Source organism: Peromyscus californicus, unplaced genomic scaffold (genome assembly GCF_007827085.1).
Source record: "Peromyscus californicus insignis strain IS unplaced genomic scaffold, ASM782708v3 Scaffold_14__1_contigs__length_90479793_seg_2, whole genome shotgun sequence".
Classification (NCBI taxonomy): Eukaryota; Metazoa; Chordata; class Mammalia; order Rodentia; family Cricetidae; genus Peromyscus; species Peromyscus californicus.
The window spans coordinates 49,640,428-49,659,981 of NW_026294436.1; the positions used below are offsets into that span (position 1 = coordinate 49,640,428).

At 40.7% G+C, this 19,554-nt stretch overlaps 1 protein-coding gene across 4 annotated transcripts; it reads left to right on the forward strand.

Annotated features, from left to right (window-relative positions):
- The first annotated feature begins 1,694 nt into the window (after nucleotides 1-1,694).
- On the forward strand, nucleotides 1,695-15,974 carry Ccdc181 (coiled-coil domain containing 181). Of its 4 annotated transcripts, none has more exons than XM_052737441.1 (6): nucleotides 1,695-1,941; nucleotides 4,062-4,202; nucleotides 5,499-6,434; nucleotides 8,209-8,355; nucleotides 14,018-14,172; nucleotides 15,632-15,974. In XM_052737441.1, exons 2-6 carry the CDS (start codon nucleotides 4,086-4,088, stop codon nucleotides 15,792-15,794), a joined length of 1,518 nt encoding a protein of 505 aa, XP_052593401.1. In that variant the 5' UTR covers nucleotides 1,695-1,941; nucleotides 4,062-4,085; the 3' UTR covers nucleotides 15,795-15,974. The 4 variants fall into 4 exon arrangements, with proteins under 4 accessions (XP_052593401.1, XP_052593400.1, XP_052593403.1 ...); XM_052737440.1 differs by having other exon boundaries at nucleotides 1,695-1,904; XM_052737443.1 differs by having other exon boundaries at nucleotides 1,695-1,904; nucleotides 14,021-14,172.
- Nucleotides 15,975-19,554: the final 3,580 nt, after the last annotated feature.

Consider the following 19,554-nt stretch of genomic DNA (forward strand, 5'->3'; position numbering starts at 1 on the left):
TATATCACCATTTTACAAACACCAGGTTTATGTACAGGCAATTTAATTCACGTATTTCTATACCCTACAGGCAAAATACAGTCACTTATTGATAATTAACTCTGACGAAACTTGAATGTCGTAAGTCAATCCAAGTGAAAGATAATGAATAGCAAACAAATTCCTTCATGTACTTGGTTCTTCCTAAATCCACCAGTTCTTACATGCTCTTCACTTTCTCTCCTTGGTCAGTCGTTGATGGCGTACACACACTCATCTCAGAGGGCAAGAGGGTATTAAATGGCATACATGCATGTGGTGGAGTGGGTACCTTCACCTGCCGGACTTGAAATCATAAAATGTGACATCAGTAGTCCACCATCATTCCCCCCTCACCTTCGTGTACTTCTCATTATTCTATTTATCAGAGTGTCGGCTTCCTGAAGTTCCCTGTTTTCTAAATATGTTTCTCATATCTGGTCATCAAACACATCTTCCTTCAGTAACCATCCTTCTCCTCTGAAAGCATTAGAAGGAAATTATGAAATCAGTTACACATATGACTAGATTGGCCACAATAAAATGAGCTTGTAAACTTTACGATGCGTTCATTTTAAAGACGTGTGAACTCAATAAATACTCATCAAACATTTCAATGGCTATCTGGCTAAGGGCTTGTACATGCTTGAAACCCAGTCTCCACTTGAGAGGGAGCTCACAGTTTCGTAGGAATTAATGCTGTGAATAACTTTTCCAGGGAAACGAGGAGCGACCACGTTTATCCCTAGATCACATTATTAGTTTCCGCATTCTGCTTGTAATCGCTGAGGGGCTGCGATGGGTGAGGTTTCACTACGCTGCACTCCATCTGGTGTATTTTGAGTCCACAAAACGAGTTGATGCCTTCTGTCTTCTCACGGGCTATTATCTCCATGTAACAAAGCGGCGGCTCGTCTCCCCTAATTCCCTTTATTCTTCAAAAGAAAGCTCTGGAGTAAACACTTTGCAGAGAACATTTTTTTATCTTAGTCTCCTCTCAATCCACCCCCTTTTTAGATGAATTCTTACCTGCCTGTGTCACATTGCTCACCTACCCTTCTGATTACACCCTATCTTGTGAGCTCCGTCATGGCTGGATGGGGTATCTGTCCTGTTATCTGTCACCGCAATCTGCATGTTATCTTATTTTCCTTTTTTCCATAAGGATTTTTAGGGAAGTTACAGAAAAACTGTAGTTGGCTGTCTTGATATTTTGGTGCCTGTCCTGGATCTCACACTGTAGCCCAAGCTGGCCTTGAACTCACAGAGATCCGCTTGGCTCTGCTTCCCGAGTGCTGGGATTAAAGGCGTGTGCCACCACCGCCCGGCCTATAACGCCTTTCTGTAAGTAAAATTTTGACTGATTTCTTTTTAAACTGAGAGTCGAAACAGCAATTAACAATTTGCTATCTTTTAAAAAAAATATTAACTTGAGAAATTGAAGACAGAAATGCACTTTTATAAGTTTTGGCAACAAATTCAAAATCTGGAGAGAGTTTTACAAAACCCACGCCCGAGGTAGCAGTCCCTCGCCAGGCCCTAGTACGGAGTGATGAAACCCCAAGGTGACGCGTGGATTCCCGGTCTGGGAAACGCTGGCAGGACGTGAGGCGCAGGTGTCAGCAGTGTGCATTCTGCGCCTGCGCACGAGCCTAGGGAGGCTCAGTAGTGGGATGCCCGGATGAAGACCGCAGAGACGCGCCGTTGCCATGGCAGCCGGGTGCTGGCTGCAGCAGGAGCCGGCCCGGGGGTGTCACCCTTGCCTTGTCAGAGCTTAGAAAAGGAGAGGAGAGCTCCCGTGGCTTTCTCTGTGCTCCCAACTGCTGCATCTTCTACAGGCAGGAGGGGACTTGGCGGAAGAGGAGGGCAGGACGACTCAGATTCTGGTGGGAGGATCGAGGAGAAGATAAACGTCTGGGCTAGGTGGGAGGGGAGATGGGTGAAGCTCTTGAGATAAGCGGTCCTCCCAGGATAAGCCCTAGGGTCTCCCCAGCGGGGCATAGCGTCGCCGCAGCCATGCACAAGGGGAACCCCTCAGATGGTGGCTTAGATGCTCGCTCTGCATTTTTGTCATATTATACCCCTTCTCAAAGTTACCGAATGTGAAAGGTAGCTTGCATGGAAAAAAGAAATCAACTCCTAAAATGTTAACTTCCACACGTGGAATACTATCCATTTAGTTGGTGCTAGCTTAGGATGCTCAGTACGAATCATTACCTAATTTTGTTAAATATTAGTGTCAGAGCTTGTAACAGATTGTAATTTAAAAAAATATTTAATAGCACCACAGTCTTGATCAGAATGCTTCAGGAAGGATGGACCTGACGGTTCCATAGTGTTGTGGGTTTTTGCTTAACTGCTTTTAAAAACAAGTTTTTGCTAAATGCTTATTGTATATGAAAAGGTTTTCTCTTTACTGTTCTCTTGGTTCTTGGTGATTCAGCAAACATTGTTTAAAACGTTATATAGGATAAGACTGGAACCGAAGTATCAGATTAAAGTATTTTTAAATATTTTTTAATTTGGGAATAAAATTACCAATATAATGTACATCTGTGCACTTGGTTCGGACCCACACTGGAAGGTCTTCAGGCACTTACTCACTCAGGAATTTTCACATACTTAAGAGGAAAGAATTCATTTCTGCCACTTACTGCAGTTCACTGTTGAGGGTGGATCTGGCCTGAACCACTTTCGTAGATTTTTTATTGTTGATAAACTTTAAACTTTAAATGTGTGAAATTCACAGTAATAAAATAGGAAATGCTAAGTCATTTGGTTCATGGAAGATACCGTTTTATTCTAGCATGTTGATGTGTGTATCATATGGACAGTGTCCTGGTGACGATGATTAGGAAACAGAAGGTTTGAATATCCTATGACTCATTTTGTAAGGCTTAAGGGACTTGGCAACAAGAGTTCAAGTTTACGTTGTTTGTTTACACAAGAGCCAATGGTGCTGTTTCTCTTGGAGTTATAGAAATTCAATTAAACTTCAGATTTGATGCAACTTCATTTATCTCTCATTTACTTTACCCATGCCTTTTTCTTTTCATTTACACTTATATGATTTTAATAGCTCCTGATGTGTCTAATACATTTTCATTTGTTATACTGATGCTTGTTTTCATATAGGTGATGTTTCTGTAAGTACTGATGCATAAATGTCTTTGTTGAATAGCTCAGAAGTATGAACTATTTCATGCATATTATTTATGAGTTCAGAACTATTATAAAACTCAGGGAAAACATTAAGGAGTTAGTTCTACAGATGTTTCTTCTTACAGTAAATTAAACATCTTAACAAATTTCAATATCCCTTCTGTGAAAAGAAAGTTGATTATGCCAAGGCATGAGTGTGGAAAAATAGCATTTTGTATAGATTTTTGTATGCCTTTTGTGTTATAGCAAATTTTATTTTATTCTGTGTCATTCATAGTGTCCTTATTTTTAAATGGTAAGTAGGTAGATGGTGTAAGCAATTAAGCCTGTAGATGTTGGCTTATCCAAGTCACCTCAAAATGTTATTGCCCTCGACTTCTAATTGAGAAGTTACTGAAGCCTTACCTTTGAGTTTGTCAAGAAAGCCTGTTTTATATGTTTAGCTTAAAGGAATAAATATATGGAAAGAATACAATTAATATTTTAGAGATGGCTATCATCCAGTTTGCTAACTCCTTAGTTATTCAAATAGCTAAAAACTAAAACTAAACACAAAGCCCAGACTACATCATTTACTGAGGCAGAGTTTCACTGATTGGCAGGGGATGGGGAAAATCCTTTTCTAAGCCTCCATCTTCTTATCTTCTTTAGAAATCTCATAGATTAGGTTGGGAGATTTGGGGGAGGTAGAAGGGTTGTTAGAAATGTCTGCTATGGAAATGTGTTGCCACTGACGAGTAGGTACAAACACGTTTACCCTGAACAACGCTTCCTGTTACATGTTTCTATGTGGTAATTAGCTTACCCAAAACACTGATCTCTGCCCTCATTCCACCTCTAAACTGGCTTAACATACATCTTTATCTTTTAAAATCGTATAGCATTATCCACTGACAAGTGGAAAAATGAATGAAAGTAAAGTTATTGATTCCAAAGAAAGTGGGGAGTATGAAGATGACTTTGAAAAGGACCTGGAGTGGCTGATCAATGATAAAGAAAAAAGCAATGGCAGCATAATAGAGGTACGTGTAAACTACCAATAGCACTTGTGGTAGTTACATTAGGAAAGTGCTTTGCAAGCCATGAAAGTTTTCATTAATGGTATCTCATTTAAACTTTGCAATGTTTTCTTGATGTGTATTGAGCAAATACCATTATCCCCATCTTGGAGATAAGAAATGGAGACATCAGATAATTTAAATACTGTGTCTTAAAGCTTGGGTGAATGAGAGAATGAGAATAAATATGCATTTAACAAAGCTCAAATGATAATGAAATTTTAATCTGAATAAATAAGTAATTAACATGATTTAGTACATCCAAGGTGAAAACCTGAAAAAAAATCATGGGTTTGTACTTTTAATATAAATAAATCCTTTAAAAATATAATCTTCCCGCTAATAGCTGAAACTTTAAGACAAAATCAGTGCTTCAGAGTAATGAAGACAGAGGGAAACTAAAGGGCTGATCTGAGCTATAATACACCTGTAGGAGTACATTAACCAGGATCCTGTGCTGTTGATCAGATATATGGAAGGCAAAGGCAGGAGACATGAACCTTTCCTGGCTGTTCCTGTTGCTAGTATGCTCTTGCATGTACACGATTGTGTATGCACGCGTGTACACACACACACACACACACACACACACACACATACACACACACACACACACACGGCATATCTATTTATCTGTAATTCTGTGCATGGCCATTAGTATCAATTAGTGATGAAATGACAAGGAATGTGACTGGGTGTCAAGTGCGGTGACTTCAGAAGGATGACAATAGGAACAGTCATTCAGGTTCTAGGGAAGTAGCAGAAAGAATGTGAGGCATTGATGACAGCAGCTGTTATAAACTTAACTCCATCTTGATTTGTTATGTGGTGAAGAAATAAATGCAGTAGAATATTTGAAAAAAAAAACAAAGGCAAAAGTGGAGTTTTTTTAAGGTGGTCATAAGAGGAGTTTTCTGCATCATATTTGAAAGTGTCCAGGATGAGTGGAGGCAGAGCTCTCCTGAGAGGCAAGGTTGCAACAAGGTCTTGCAGCTGGAGTAGCTCCAGATGTGAAACACACACAGGGTTGAAGAATTAGTGATGATAACAAAGACTCATTGTTTCTTCTGGTGTTTCTCTGAGGTGCTCCAAAATATGGGTTATAATATTAAGAGTAAAGTGTAAGCCAGAAGCTCTTAAATTCCCCTGTGTATAAAATAAACCACATGAACAGAAAAAAAAATTGTTTCAATTGTCCCCCAAATAAACGAGCAGAGTCTCACTTGTACCTGAAAGTAGACTGTCATGTCTTTTTTCAAGATGGCTTGCAAGAGGGAAGACGATCTTGACCCGGAGTTGAAAGAAAATGAACCAGAACCAGAACACAGCCAACAGCTCTCTGATCCAGATAAACCTGTAAACGAGGCCTCGCCCAGAAGAAATGACTTCATTTCTGTCCCAAGTATTCAGCCGCTGGATCCCATATCGGACTCTGACAGTGAGAACTCCTTCCAGGACTTCAAAGCAGAAAACCAGAGAGACCTGGAGGAAGAAGAGGATGAGGAAGTCAGGAGATATATTATGGAGAAAATTATAGAGGCTAACAAAATCCTACAGAATCAAGAGCCCGTGAACGACAAACGGGAGCGGAAACTTAAGTTCAAAGACAAACTAGTTGATTTAGAAGTCCCGCCGTTAGAAGACAGTGATACTGGTAAAGCTTTCTTAGAGAATGAAAATAATATGTCTGGAAAACTGTCCCAGTTATGCATTTCTGGTGAACTGGGACAAGAGAATGTGGTCCTGTCAGTTACTGACGGCAGCTGTGAAGAGAACGACAGAAAGATACTGGTAGAGAGAGACGGGAAGTTTGAACTTATGAATTTGCAAGACATTGAGAGTCAGGGGTTTCTGCCCCCCATTAATAGTGCTAATAATACAGAAAATGAATCCTCACAGTTGCCGCTCAGGTCTCCCACCCCGACTGTTGGTGGTGTCAAGAAAGAAGAGCCTGTGGCAAAGATTCATACTCTCTCTCCAACAGGAGAGCTATTGGCACAAGTCCCTCAGCCACCTTCCAACCTCAAGACTCGTCCAAGTTCTGCTGCCAACCCAGATCTAAATAAAAAAAGGAGATCTAATCACAGGATACAGTCTGCAGGTGTCTCTCCAGTGACCTCAACATATTGTCTTTCGCCACGACAGAAAGAACTCCAAAAACAGCTTGAACGGAAGAGAGAAAAGCTAAAGAGGGAGGTAAGAAGGAAGGCAAGTGGGCTTTCGTGTTGAAAAGGGAGTAAATTTCCATGTTTTGTCAATGTCACAAGACAGGGATGGTTGCGAGCTCTTGTTTACTTTCATGTTGTCAAATCGCTGGGGTAAGTGTTGAGAATGTGTGTGTATAGAACACTGCCATTACCTTGAGTCTTTCTCGCAAACATCACAAAAGATGGTAGACCATCTTATATTAGACCCAGACAAAATCTCAGAAATGACACTGTCATTTTAAAGGTGACACGTGAAAGCAGGTTATATGAGAGGTGAGAATCAAATCTTGCATGGAAAAGGGCAGGCACAAAGTATAGGCAACAGGCTAACTTGCATTATCATTATTTTATTTGTGTGCACCTTATATATCTTCTGTGTCTATAATTCCTTGATTTGGGGGATTGTAGTTTTAGATTGAAAGCGGAGCCGGGCTGAGGGTGTAGCTCAGTGGTAGAGCAGTGCCCAGCATGCACCACTCCCGGGGAAGGGAGAGTAGAGACTACTATCCCTGATGAGATGCCTCCAAATTCCATTTGCAATCTCAAATGATGAGAATAGACAGGAAGAAGTCAGATGCCTCACCCACGCTGACACAGTCCGGTCCCTGAGAGATCCTGGCTCACATCTAACTTGTAGCTCGGTGCTGTTCCCACTACACTCCGTTCTTTTCCTCTCACTGACGATCTTACAGTTCTACAGAACAGATGTTAGAAGCTTCCTTCAAGTTTAGATAACTTCTTTTTTACCCAGTAGCTGGGTAAATCAGATACAATTTCATTTTTCCTTAATAGTTAGCCAAGTCTCTAAGTGTGCTTCTGATAGCAAAAAATGCTAGTTTATGAACATAAATAACTTGAGAAACATTTTAATAAAAAATTTCAAATTCCTATAAAACAACTTAACTCCTGTATCCTTATCAGCAGACTCAAATTTTGGCATATTTTCTCTGTTTCCTGTTTATTTTTTAAGCTACAGTATTTTATTTACTCAGTTATTGCTTTAATTTTAGTATTTTGCTGTTCTGAGAATAGAACCCAAGGCTGCTAGGCAAGCTTTCCATCAACTAGCTACATTCCCAACATTGGCTAAAGTGGTTTTTTGTTTTGTTTTGGTTTGGTTTTTTTTGTTTTTTGTTTTTTGAGACAGAGTTTCTCTGTGTAGCTTTGGAGCCTTTCCTGGAACGCACTCTGTAGCCCAGGCTGGCCTCAAACTCAGAGAGATCCACCTGCCTCTGCCTCCCAAGTGCTGGGATTAAAGGCGTGTGCCACCACTGCCCGGCTAAAGTGTTTTTAAAACAAGGCCTAGACCACATTCTTTGTCTTCTACATATATTTCCCACACAGTTCTAAGTGAGTGAAGTATTTTCTTTCATAACTGCAGAACCTTCATCACAACTAACTTAACAGTAATGAAAAATGCTCAAGCAATTTATAGTGCTTCTAAAATGTGCCATGGTTTGCACTGCTGTAGTTTAATTAATTGGTACCAAAAGTAACCTAAGAGTTGACGAAAGATACATAGTATTCCCAATGGTGAATAATGAACACCATGTAACTATACACGTCCCTGCTTGACTGCTTTAAAGACTTTTGTTTTCCCTCCTAAGTAACTAGAGGCCCACCCTGTATTTGAAAGAGGAGCAGTTTTCATTTGGGAAGTTTTGAGGCAGGGAATCCTAATTTCAGAAGTCAGAATATATCTATTTGACGCACATACAGCTTCATGAATTTTCTACTAATACCTTTTCACAATCCCCCTGTAGGAAGAACAGCGCAAACTAGAGGAAGAGACCGAGAAGAAAAAGGAGAACGAGGTGGTGTTTAAAGCATGGCTGCAGAAGAAAAGAGAGCAGGTCATAGAAATGCGGCGAGTTCAGCGAGCAAAGCAGATCGAGGACATGAACAGCAGAGTGAGTGCACATCCTCTGTGAGACACAAGCACCATGGATAGGGAAGGGAGTCACACAGTGCCATGGATAGGGAAGGGAGTCACACAGCGCCACGGATAGGGAAGGGAGTCACACAGCGCCACGGATAGGGAAGGGAGTCTCACAGTGCCACGGAGAGGGAAGGGAGTCACACAGCTCCACGGATAGGGAAGGGAGTCTCACAGTGCCACGGAGAGGGAAGGGAGTCTCACAGTGCCACGGAGAGGGAAGGGAGTCACACAGCGCCACGGAGAGGGAAGGGAGTCTCACAGTGCCACGGAGAGGGAAGGGAGTCACACAGCTCCACGGATAGGGAAGGGAGTTTCACAGTGCCACGGAGAGGGAAGGGAGTCTCACAGTGCCACGGAGAGGGAAGGGAGTCACACAGCGCCACGGATAGGGAAGGGAGTCACACAGTGCCACGGATAGGGAAGGGAGTCTCACAGTGCCATGGAGAGGGAAGGGAGTCTCACAGTGCCACGGAGAGGGAAGGGAGTCTCACAGTGCCACGGATAGGGAAGGGAGTCACACAGTGCCACGGATAGGGAAGGGAGTCTCACAGTGCCACGGAGAGGGAAGGGAGTCTCACAGTGCCATGGAGAGGGAAGGGAGTCTCACAGTGCCACGGATAGGGAAGGGAGTCTCACAGTGCCACGGAGAGGGAAGGGAGTCAGTAGAAGGAAAACGGCCCAAACCTACCCTTGCAAAATGTGCCATGTGCATGGCTCTGTAGTTTCCTCGGAGCCTGACAAAAGTCAGATGATTCTAATTGTATTCAAACTTGCCTAGCACAGAAAATAGAATATATTAATTCATATTTCAAGGCATTTTAATCTTAACATTCAAAGTGGACAAATCTACACATATTTCTGCTCACAAACCTACAGACTAGTGTCCCTTTGGAGTAGACAGAGATCATATGTAAAATTTCTCAAATTTAAAAATGCCAAATTTTTAATTTACTTTTTACTAATGTGCATGAGTGTTTGCCTACATATATGTTTGTGCACTGTGTGTGTGTGTCTGGTACCTGAGGGGGTCAGAAGAGGACATTGGATGCCCTGGAACTGGAGTTACAGACAGTTGTGAGCTGCAGTGTAGGTTCTGGAAATTGAACCCAGGTCCTCTGGGAAAGCAGCCAAGGCTCTTAACCACTGAGTCATCTCTCCAGCCCCACCAAATTAATTAGAAAAGAAAAAAAACAAACTAAAATACAGGGGTTGGAAGACTGGCTCAGCTTTTAAGAGTCCGGGCTCTTAAAAGTTCAGTTCCATCACCCACACTGGGTGGTTCCCAGCTACCTATAACTCCTGCTCCAGGGTATCAGATGCCAGGCCTTGGGCACCCACTCACAGGTAGTATACACATATGCACAGAGATCCCCATGCATACACATAAATAAGAATGAAATCATCCTACATATTATTTATATTTAATTTTTACATATTTATTTTTAAAAGGTCATTATGTGGTTGCTTTCTCTTCATCACGGACGTCTTTCTAGATATCTGTTTTTAGATATCACTTGGTTTTAACTATCTAACTTCTATTTCATTGTTAACTAACTCATTCCTCATGTATGGTTAAAAAGGTTTCAATATTTTCAATATTCAATATGTCAGTGCTTCAATAAAGCTGCACGTTATAGTGAGGAACATCAAGACTGTAAGAAAGTTCCTTTAAAGCAGAATTTAAGATTTGTGAATGTTCAGAGTAAAACTTTTGCGATGTGCAATCAGCCTTCCAAGTTTCAAACAATTTCTAGTTCCTACAATAGTGAGTGAGGTATTTACCACAGTGTATTTACCATGGTTCAGCTAACACTGTGTGTGACTTATCTCCTTAGTTTGTCTTTACATTAATAATACCCATGCTTGTGTGCATGTGTATACAGGTTTGTGTTTGTGATATAATAAGAAAGATACAAGTAAGAAGTGGGGAGGGAGAGGCTAGACTGGACTAATCCACAAGCATGTGATGAAGCCTTCAACTGATTCCTGAACTCAGGGCTTTGAAGAGCTCCCCAGTTTTGTTAAATGGAGTGCTGCTGTTCCCTGGAGCAGATCTAAGAACTTCAAATCCCCTCCTATTTTCCTTTTCCAGTGAACTCTGTTCATCTGAATTCTTTATTCTCTTGTGTGTGTGTATAGGGTGTGTGTGTGTGTGTGTGTGTGTGTGTGTGTGTGTGTGTGAGAGAGAGAGAGAGAGAGAGAGAGAGAGAGAGAGAGAGAGAGAGAGAGTCTCTGCAGGAATATATGTGTAACACACAGAGACACACACGTTTCTGTCCTTTGTTCTTGGCACAGAGCCCCTAAGGGCCTGTGTAGCTCCTGAAGAGCAGGAATGCTAAGTGAGTCTTTTGTTGTAGTATTTGGTTTTGGGTTCTGGTTGCTGATAGGAGTACCTCATCCCCCAGGGTTTCCTGATTCATTAGTGTCTGGTTCTAAAGGGATATCTCTGAATGAGAGTTGATCTCTAGAAACACCAAGTCATGAACTTCCTGTTACTCCTCAAGGATGCTATGAGAGGTCATCAGAGTCCCCAGAACTGGCAGTACAGGTGGTTGTGAGTTATCATGTTGTACATATCCGTCAATTTCCTTCTGAAACAGTCTTGCCATATAGCCCAGGCTAGTCTCTGTGCAATAAGAGTGCCAAGTGTATCTTTTAACTTGTGAAGAACTTGTTATCTTCCTACCTGGTCTCCCATGTGCTAGTATTACAGGTGTGGCTCACCCACACCCAGCTGCATTTTTTTTTTAAATGTTTGATGTGTGTGCTGCAGGGAGCAGGGTGGAGTGGTGGTGCTTGTCACAGCCTACTTGTGGAGATCAGAATGCAACTTTTGAGAGCCAGTTCTTGTGGGTGCCAGGGATAGACCTCCGATGGTTAGGCTTGGCAGCAGACTCCTTTACCCACTGAGAAGTCTGGCCGCTCCTATATTCTTTATTAACATAGTGAACCCTGAAGGATAAGCTCGTCCCTTAGTTCTGTGAACTGCCCTAGTAAATTAATTGAGCCTAAAGAAAAGGTCATGTACATGTAGCTGGAATTGCAGGTCAAAATCAGGGGCTTTCACTTGGCCTCTGAAGTGGAAACAGCCTTCTGGGACTGAGCAAGGCTTAAGAGAATCACAGGACTGGATGTTAACTCAGGGCAGATAGTCTCAGAATTGAGTTAAACTGTAGGATAACAAACTAGTGGTGTAGAACTGGTCAGGGTAGAGAAAATACCACACACAGTTTGTTGGCCATGGATAAAGTATTCTCTATTGAGAACAAAGGTGTAGGGAAAGCTGTTTTTTCCTAGAGCATCAATACTTTCTGTATTTCCTATTTATATAGCCATTTTCTTATTTTCAATTTTATTTTTCTCATTGAGTTTTATATTAAGAATTTTGATTCTTTATCCATTGTATCTGCTCTAAATATTTCTCTAGTCTAACAATTGGTGTTTTATTCCACACTGTGTATTACGTTTGTAGACTTTGGCTCTTAAGAATCAAGGGATTTGCAGTATCTTTGCAATCTATTTACTGGAGAATTGAGACATTATTGAGAGTTATCAATGGGCAGTGTTTGTTGATTTCAGTTATTTTGTGGTGGTGTGGGTTTTTTCTTTTGATTTGCTGGTCTAGGATTATTTATTCTGTTTGTTTGCATGTAGTTAACCTCTTTAGGTTGGAGTTTTCCTTCTAGCACCTTCTGTAGGGCTGGATTTGTAGATAAATACTGTTGAAATTTGGTTTTCATTATGGAGTGTCTTTCTTATCTATTGTGATTGATAACTTTGCTGGGTATAGTAGTCTGGTCTTGGGGTCCAGGACCTTCTGGCTGTTAGAGTCTGCATTGAGAAGTCAGGTGTAATTCTAATAGGTCTGCCTTTATATGTTGGTTTTTTTCCCTGCAGCTTTTATTATTCTTTCTTTGTTCTGTACATTTAGTGATTATTATATGCCAAGGGGGCTTTTTTTTTGGTCCAGTCTATTTAGTGTTCTGTATGCTTCTTGTACTTTGATAGACACCTCTTTCTTTAGATTAGGGATTTTTTTTATGCTTTGTTGAAAATGTTTTCTGTGCCTTTGACCTGGGTTTCTTCTATTTCCTCCATCCCTATGATTCATAGAATTGGTCTGTTCATAGTGTCATGGATTTCCAGAATGCTTTATGCTTGCAATTTTTCAGATTTAACATTTCCTTTGACTGAAGTATCTATTTCTATCTTATCTTCAATGCCTGAGACTGTCTCTTCTACCTTTTGTATTCTGTTGGTGATGCTTACTCCTGAGGAATTCCTAAATTTTTTATTTTCAGTTTTCCCTCAGTTTGGGTTTTCTTTATTGATTCTATTTCTACTTACAAGACTTTCTTTCACTCTGCTGTCTGTTTTCGTAGATCTAATAGATGTGTTCATTTCCTCTTTAAGGACCTCTAACATATTCATAAAGATTGTGTTGATGTCCTTGTCCTGTGCTTCCTCTATATTGCATTTCTAGGGCCTATTGTTGTAGGGTGGCTAGGATGTAGTGGAGACATATCGTCCTGGCCATTATTGATCATGTTTTTACACTCATGTCTAGGTATCTGGGTTTGGGAAGACTGAAATTCTCAGTGCTGCTATCTGGTCTTGTCTCTGTTAGATGGGTGTTCCATTCCTGGGCTTCTGTTGCCCTCTCTGGTTCTGAGGAGAATGTGATGCATGTGGGTAGCTTGGTAGGAAATGCTTCTGAGATCCTGCCACTTGTGGCCTCTGGAGGTTCAAGTAGAATGTGTTTCTAGGTATTGGGAGCTGACATTAGGAATGGAGATGGGCTGGGGTGGGGAAGCTGAGGGGACCCAAAGGAGGGAGGAAAGTAGCATGTGCCACCAAGATCTGCTTAGTCCCCTGGGATGGGGGTAAAGAGGGAGGAGAGGCCACCAAAGTTGGTCTGTTACAGAGCTGGGGGATGAGAATGGGGGCTTGGATTTGGAGGAGAGGAGAGAGAGTATGGGTCTGAGGATTGTCTGTATGCTTCCCTGGCCTGTGTGGTTGATGGGTTCCCAGGGAATGCCTGTGGGAGTTGGCGGCCGAGACAAAGGGATTGGGTGGTGATGGAGGCTGAAGATCCTGTGTGAACTCTGGAGATGGGGGCCAGAGAAGGGGACGCCTCAGCTGGTGGTCTGCTACAGACATGGGGATGGGACTGGGGGATTGGATTTGGAGGAGTTGAGGGAGAGGTGAAGATGTGCAGTTACTGCAAGATGTAGGACTCTCAACTACCTCTGGCCTGCACGCTGCCGTGTTCCCTGCCATGATGATAATGGACTGAACCTCTGAAACTGTAAGTGAGTCCCCTCAATGAAATGTTTCCTTTATAAGAGTTGCCATGGTCATAGTGTCTCTTCACAGCAATAGAATCCCTAACTGAGACAGGATGAAGAAATGAGATGGGCCAGTGCTGCTTCCTTTCAGAGCATGACCAGTGCTAGTGGATGCAAGGGGCGTGCATTTGAACTGGGTGCTAGGAATGCCGTGATGAAGTCAGTATTTTGAAAATGCTGAATGGGAACTTGCCATCTTGTAGAACTTCATTAAGGTTCTAAGAGGTAGTTTTATGTCATCTAAATTAAGCAAATGTGTTTTTTGTTTTTGTTTTTTCTACTCAGCAGGTGAACAGAGACCCACAACAAGCTTTTCGATTATGGCTTAAGAAAAAGCACGAGGAGCAGATGAAAGAAAGGAAGACAGAGGAGCTCCGGAAGCAAGAGGAGTGTTTGTTCTTCCTGAGAGGAACCGAGGGCCGCGATAGGGCCTTTAGACAGTAGGTTCACATGCCTTTGTGCCTTTGCAGTGGTCAAAAGCTAGGATGGTGTCTTTTCTGTTATCTGTTACCTCATTGGTCCTGAGCATACAGACCACTCTTCAGAGCTTTAGCCTTTGGGAAGGTTGGAGAATAGAGTGAAGGTTGACTCCCTGTATGAAGTTCCTCCCTCCCCCCCTCTCCTCCCCTCCCCCTCCCTCCCTCCTTCATTCCTTCCTTCTCTTTCTGCTGTTTCTCTCTCAACCTTTTATTAGGAAAGAAAAAGTAAGTGTGCATTGAGGAAAAGGACTATAGTTTCATCACTCTGAAATCTAATCATGACTATCAGCACTAGAATGTCTGTCTTCTAAATATTTCTTTGCAAACATAGTCACAATAAAAATATACGTTGTTGTCAGGTAGTGGTGGTGCATGCTTTAATCCCAGCACTCGGGTGGATCTTTGTGAGTTTGGGGCCAGCCTGGTCTACAGAGCAAGTTCCAGGACAGCCAGGGATACACAAAGAAACCCTGTCTCAAAAAACATATATATATATATATATATATATATATATATATATATATATATATATATATATATATATATATTCATATATATATTGGTCCTGAGCATATATACATATATAAGAATATGTATATATATACACACACACATATATATACACATTGTGATCATATTGTTTCTAAAGTCTTACAACAGGTAATTAATTTGCTTAAAGTAAAATGAAATTGATGACCCAAAAAGTATTTTTTTTTATTATTAATTGTTTGGGTTTATTTCTGGAAAACTACACACACACACACACACACACACACACACACACACACACGTAGTACATATATATATATATATATATATATATATATATATATATATATATATATATCATGTACACTTACATACTAGGTAGATGTGTATAAAGTTAGTTATTATGTTATTTTAACTAAGCAAGGACTTTTCCTTTATCTTTTTGGTGCTTATGTTTCCTTTATCTTTTTTCATGTGTAGCCTTAGTTTTGGTTTTAAGGAAGGGCTGCTCTAGCCACTGAGCACAGGCTCTAGAATTTCCCTGCTAAGAAGAGTGAGGCAGCAGTTTTGCATCTTGCTAATTTTTTTAACTGGACTGTTTTACAAGCTAATTTCAAGAAGTATGTTATTGAAATATAGCAAATATTTTAGAAAAGGGCTGGGACTTGTAACACGTGTAAATTCTTATGTTTGATTACTACCAAACCAAGTAAGTTGTCAGTCTCACCACAGACAGACCTAATTTCAAGCATTTGATCCCAAGTGTAAACTGCTTTCTTGAATGAGCCTGGGAAATAAGCCTGAAGTGTTAATACTTAAACAGTTTGTCTCTTGACTCCATTTCATTATAGAAATGTTAATTTTGATGTGTTTGTAGGTGAGAAACTTATCGTATGATATTCACCAAATCTGATCCTGCCTCTTTCTACAGATGGCTCAGAAGAAAACAGATAGAAAAAATCGCAGAGCAACAGGCTGTCAAAGAGAGAGCCAGGCAGCTCCGACTGGAAGCACGGCGTTCCAAACAGCTACAGAACAACCTGTACAACATGCCAGATGCCAAATCTTTCCGCTTCACCGACCACTACAACTGAAGCTGTCCGGGAAAGCCTTCACTTGAAGATGCTGTCACCAGAGTTTTGGATGTCATTTCTGATGGACCCAGTGTCTTGATAATACTAAATTATGGAGTGGGATTTGTCTTTTGGTAATGCTGACGGTGAATCTATATTGTCTTCACACTAACACAAAATAAACGTCTCTCATGGTGTTGATTATGTTGTGCTGTCTTATAGTCTGTTCAACAAACTGAACAACGAAGGAATTCTGTGCTCTGCCCCTAAATTGTGTTAATATTTCTACTCAGAAAGCCAGATGAAAGGCATACTTTTCTATTTATAGTTCCTATGGTCATTTAAAGTATTGCAAAAGGGACAGCAAGATGGCCGTGGATAAAGGCACTTGCCACCAAGTCTGATGACCTGAGGTCAATCCCTGGGCTCCACACGGTGGAAAGAGAACTAGCGCCTACAAGCTGTCCTCTGACCACGCACACAGTGGAAAACACATCCCACATCCCGACCACAAAATAAATAAATGTAATAAACATTTAAATCTTTCAGTAGAGCAAGTCATAAGGCTTAAAGAATGACTTAAGTCTCTAACAAGGCTTTATACAAAATTCTCTTTGTCAAAGTTGAATTTGTAGTGGTGGTGACCTAAACAGTGCGGAGTATCACCTGTTAGTACCATAGAAAGATATCTTTTCTACACTGAATTCTATTTTGTGCATAAAATATGCCTAATAGTGTTTTAGGTATGTTTTAAAAATCATTGTAAATGCTTTACATAATACAAGCCTATGACTTCCATATGTCTAATGCGTGTGTGTGCATTCATTTACATAAACTCTTAATGTGTATTTTACAAGAACTGGAAAATGCAGAGAGAATAGAATGGTTTATTCCTGTATCTACTTGATTGTTAGTTTGTTTTTGTAATATGGGATTTATGTAGCCTAGGTCCACCTTGAACTTAGAATCCTCCTGCCTCTGCCTCAAGTGCTGGTGTTACAGGTATGGACCACTATGCCTTGTGTCTATCTCAACTTTTGTACCACATCAAGCCATCTTACATTTCATTACAATTGGTTTTGACATCCACGTGCATATTGTGCAATGCTTAATATAGGATTGTGATATGACTTAGAGGCAAACTGAATGCAGATGATGCATGGTACCCAAGTACTTGACTCATGAGTAAAGATACTTGTGAAAAAATCCAAAGTCCTACCTGTCTCCATCTGGAGTAATTATTTTACTTAATTTTTAAGGAAATGAAATATTTCATTTTAGGAAGAAATGGGAAAAGCCTTAGGGTTGGGTTTGGGAGCAGGAGGAAGCAGGGTTTTAGAACGGAACATTAAGTAATATTTCTAAATGCTAAAAATACTACTATATGATAGTATAGAAGTATTGTAATGTACAAGGTTAGCTGGGAAAGTAAGGCAAAAAAAAAAAAAAAGATTGGTGGCCCCCAATTTTTCCTCTATGTAACTTATTTTTTTAAACCATAGTTCAGCAGCATTTAGTGTATTCATATATAGCCCCAATTCTATGTAGCTCCAAAATGCTTCTATCACTCCTAGTAGCCCATCCCTGTGACCAGCCACTTTCAAGGCCTCTTGCCCCACACTTCCTCTGTGCAGATACCATGTGCTTTCTGATTTGCCTATTCTAGAAATTTTACATAGTTAAAAACACGATCTTTTACGTGTGACTTCTTCCACTTAGCATAGTGCTTTGGAAGCTTATCCACAATACAGCATGCATCAGTATTTAATTCCTTTTTATGGGAGAAAACATGTAACACATGTACAGCATTTTTGCTCATTCACTCATCACTTGGGGCATTTCCATCTTTTGGGTGTGGGGAGTCGTGATGTTGCAAGCATCACATGTATACAACTACTTAAGTCTGTGTTTTCTCTTGGATGTGCTTGGATCTGCTGCAGACAAGATGCAGTGTAGAGAACACTTATACAGTTTGTCAGTTCCCCACAGCAGACACACCATTTTACACAGTCAAGGAGAGCCCAATTTCTACGTAGTCTCTCAGATACTTAACAGATTTGCATAGTCCTAATAAACAACTATGTGTGGTTGTTGGCCATTTGTGAATCATCTTTGGGGAAATAAGTCATTGCACTATTTAAATTTTTAGTGAATTTTTTAACGTATCCATTGATACCGTATATACAATGTGTTTTGATCATGTCTACCTTCCATCCAATCCCTTCAACTCATCCTGTACCTGGCTTCACTACATCCCCTTCCAACTTTATGGACTTTTTCACTTCTTATTATCAGAAAGATATACAGGAATCCAATAGGAGTCACTTTGTAATATTTTTCCACTCACTTATTATTGGAAAATATAGGTATTGTTTAAGGTTTTTTTTTTGTTTTGTTTTGTTTTTCGGGACAGGGTTTCTCTGTGTAGCTTTGCGCCTTTCCTGGAGCTCGCTCTGTAGACCAGGCTGGCCTTGAACTCACAGAGATCCGCCTGGCTCTGCCTCCTGAGTGCTGGGATTAAAGGCGGGCGCCACCACCTCCCAGCTTGTTTAAGTTTTTAAATGCCCCTCCCTGCTCTTCTCTAGACCCTGGTACCAGTATTTGTCCTTTTGTATGTAACCTACTTCATGTAACATTTATCTAAATTGTAGCATGTATTCCTTATCATATAGATGATTTTATTTACTTAACCACTGACTGATGTTAAGATTATATCTAACTTTTGACAATCATGAACAATACTACTACAAAAACTGGTATACAAGAGTCTATGACAACCTCGAAGTTCTCTTGGCTATCCACCTAGGAGAATGATGGGCCAGGCCACATAGTGGTTGGTTTTTTGTTTGTTTTTTCAGGAACTTCCATGCTTTCTTCAATGGCTGCTGCATTTTACACTCCTACTGGTGAGGTGCAGCGGCTCCAGGTCTCTTCAGATTTGCCTACAATTTCTCTTGCTTTTTTGTTAATAGCCATCCTACTATTTTGTTAATCGTTATCTTCATGAAAATGGTAACAACTACATTTCACTCAGTACTGATGTTGACAATCTTCTGATGTGCTTATTTGCTATTTGTATGTATATACAAATATATATGTGTATTTTAGGTAACTTTAAATAATTTTCTCATTTTTTGCAAGTGTGTGTGGTACATTGTACATTGGAGTGTGTGCACATGTCAGTAAAGGAGAAGCTTATGTATTGGGTGTCTTCCTTTATCACTTTCCACCTTAATGTTTGAGGCAGGATTTCTCACTTAGCCTGGCGCTCATCAATTCCGCTGAAGTGACTACTGCTCCATGTGTGCTGGGGTTACAGATGTGCACCGCTGCACCGTGTTTCATGTTAAGTGCTGGCAATCTGGACGTGGGTTCTCATGGTCGTGTGGCAATGTTCTACAGACTGCGGCATCTCTCCAGCCTCTGCCCCCTTCTCACTGGGCAGGTTTTTTGGTTGTTGAAGTTCTTTGTATCTTCTGGCCACTTCTCAGATGTATAATTTGTTCTTTTTTTTTTTCTCTCCAATTCTTAGAGCTACCATGTACCTCAATGCATGAAGGTTTTTAACTTTGGGGAAATTTATTTTTTCATTTCTTGTGCTTTTGTTGTTATACCCAAGAAATCACAGTCAAAGCTGATGTCATGAAAATTTCCACTTTGTTCTAAGAAGTTTATATTATGCAAACAGAAAAGAAAAGGCAACAAAACAGCTGTAAACAGTGAAAGCCACATGAAGACTGGAGTCAAAGTCCATTATTCTGGAAGGAGAAAGGACTAACCA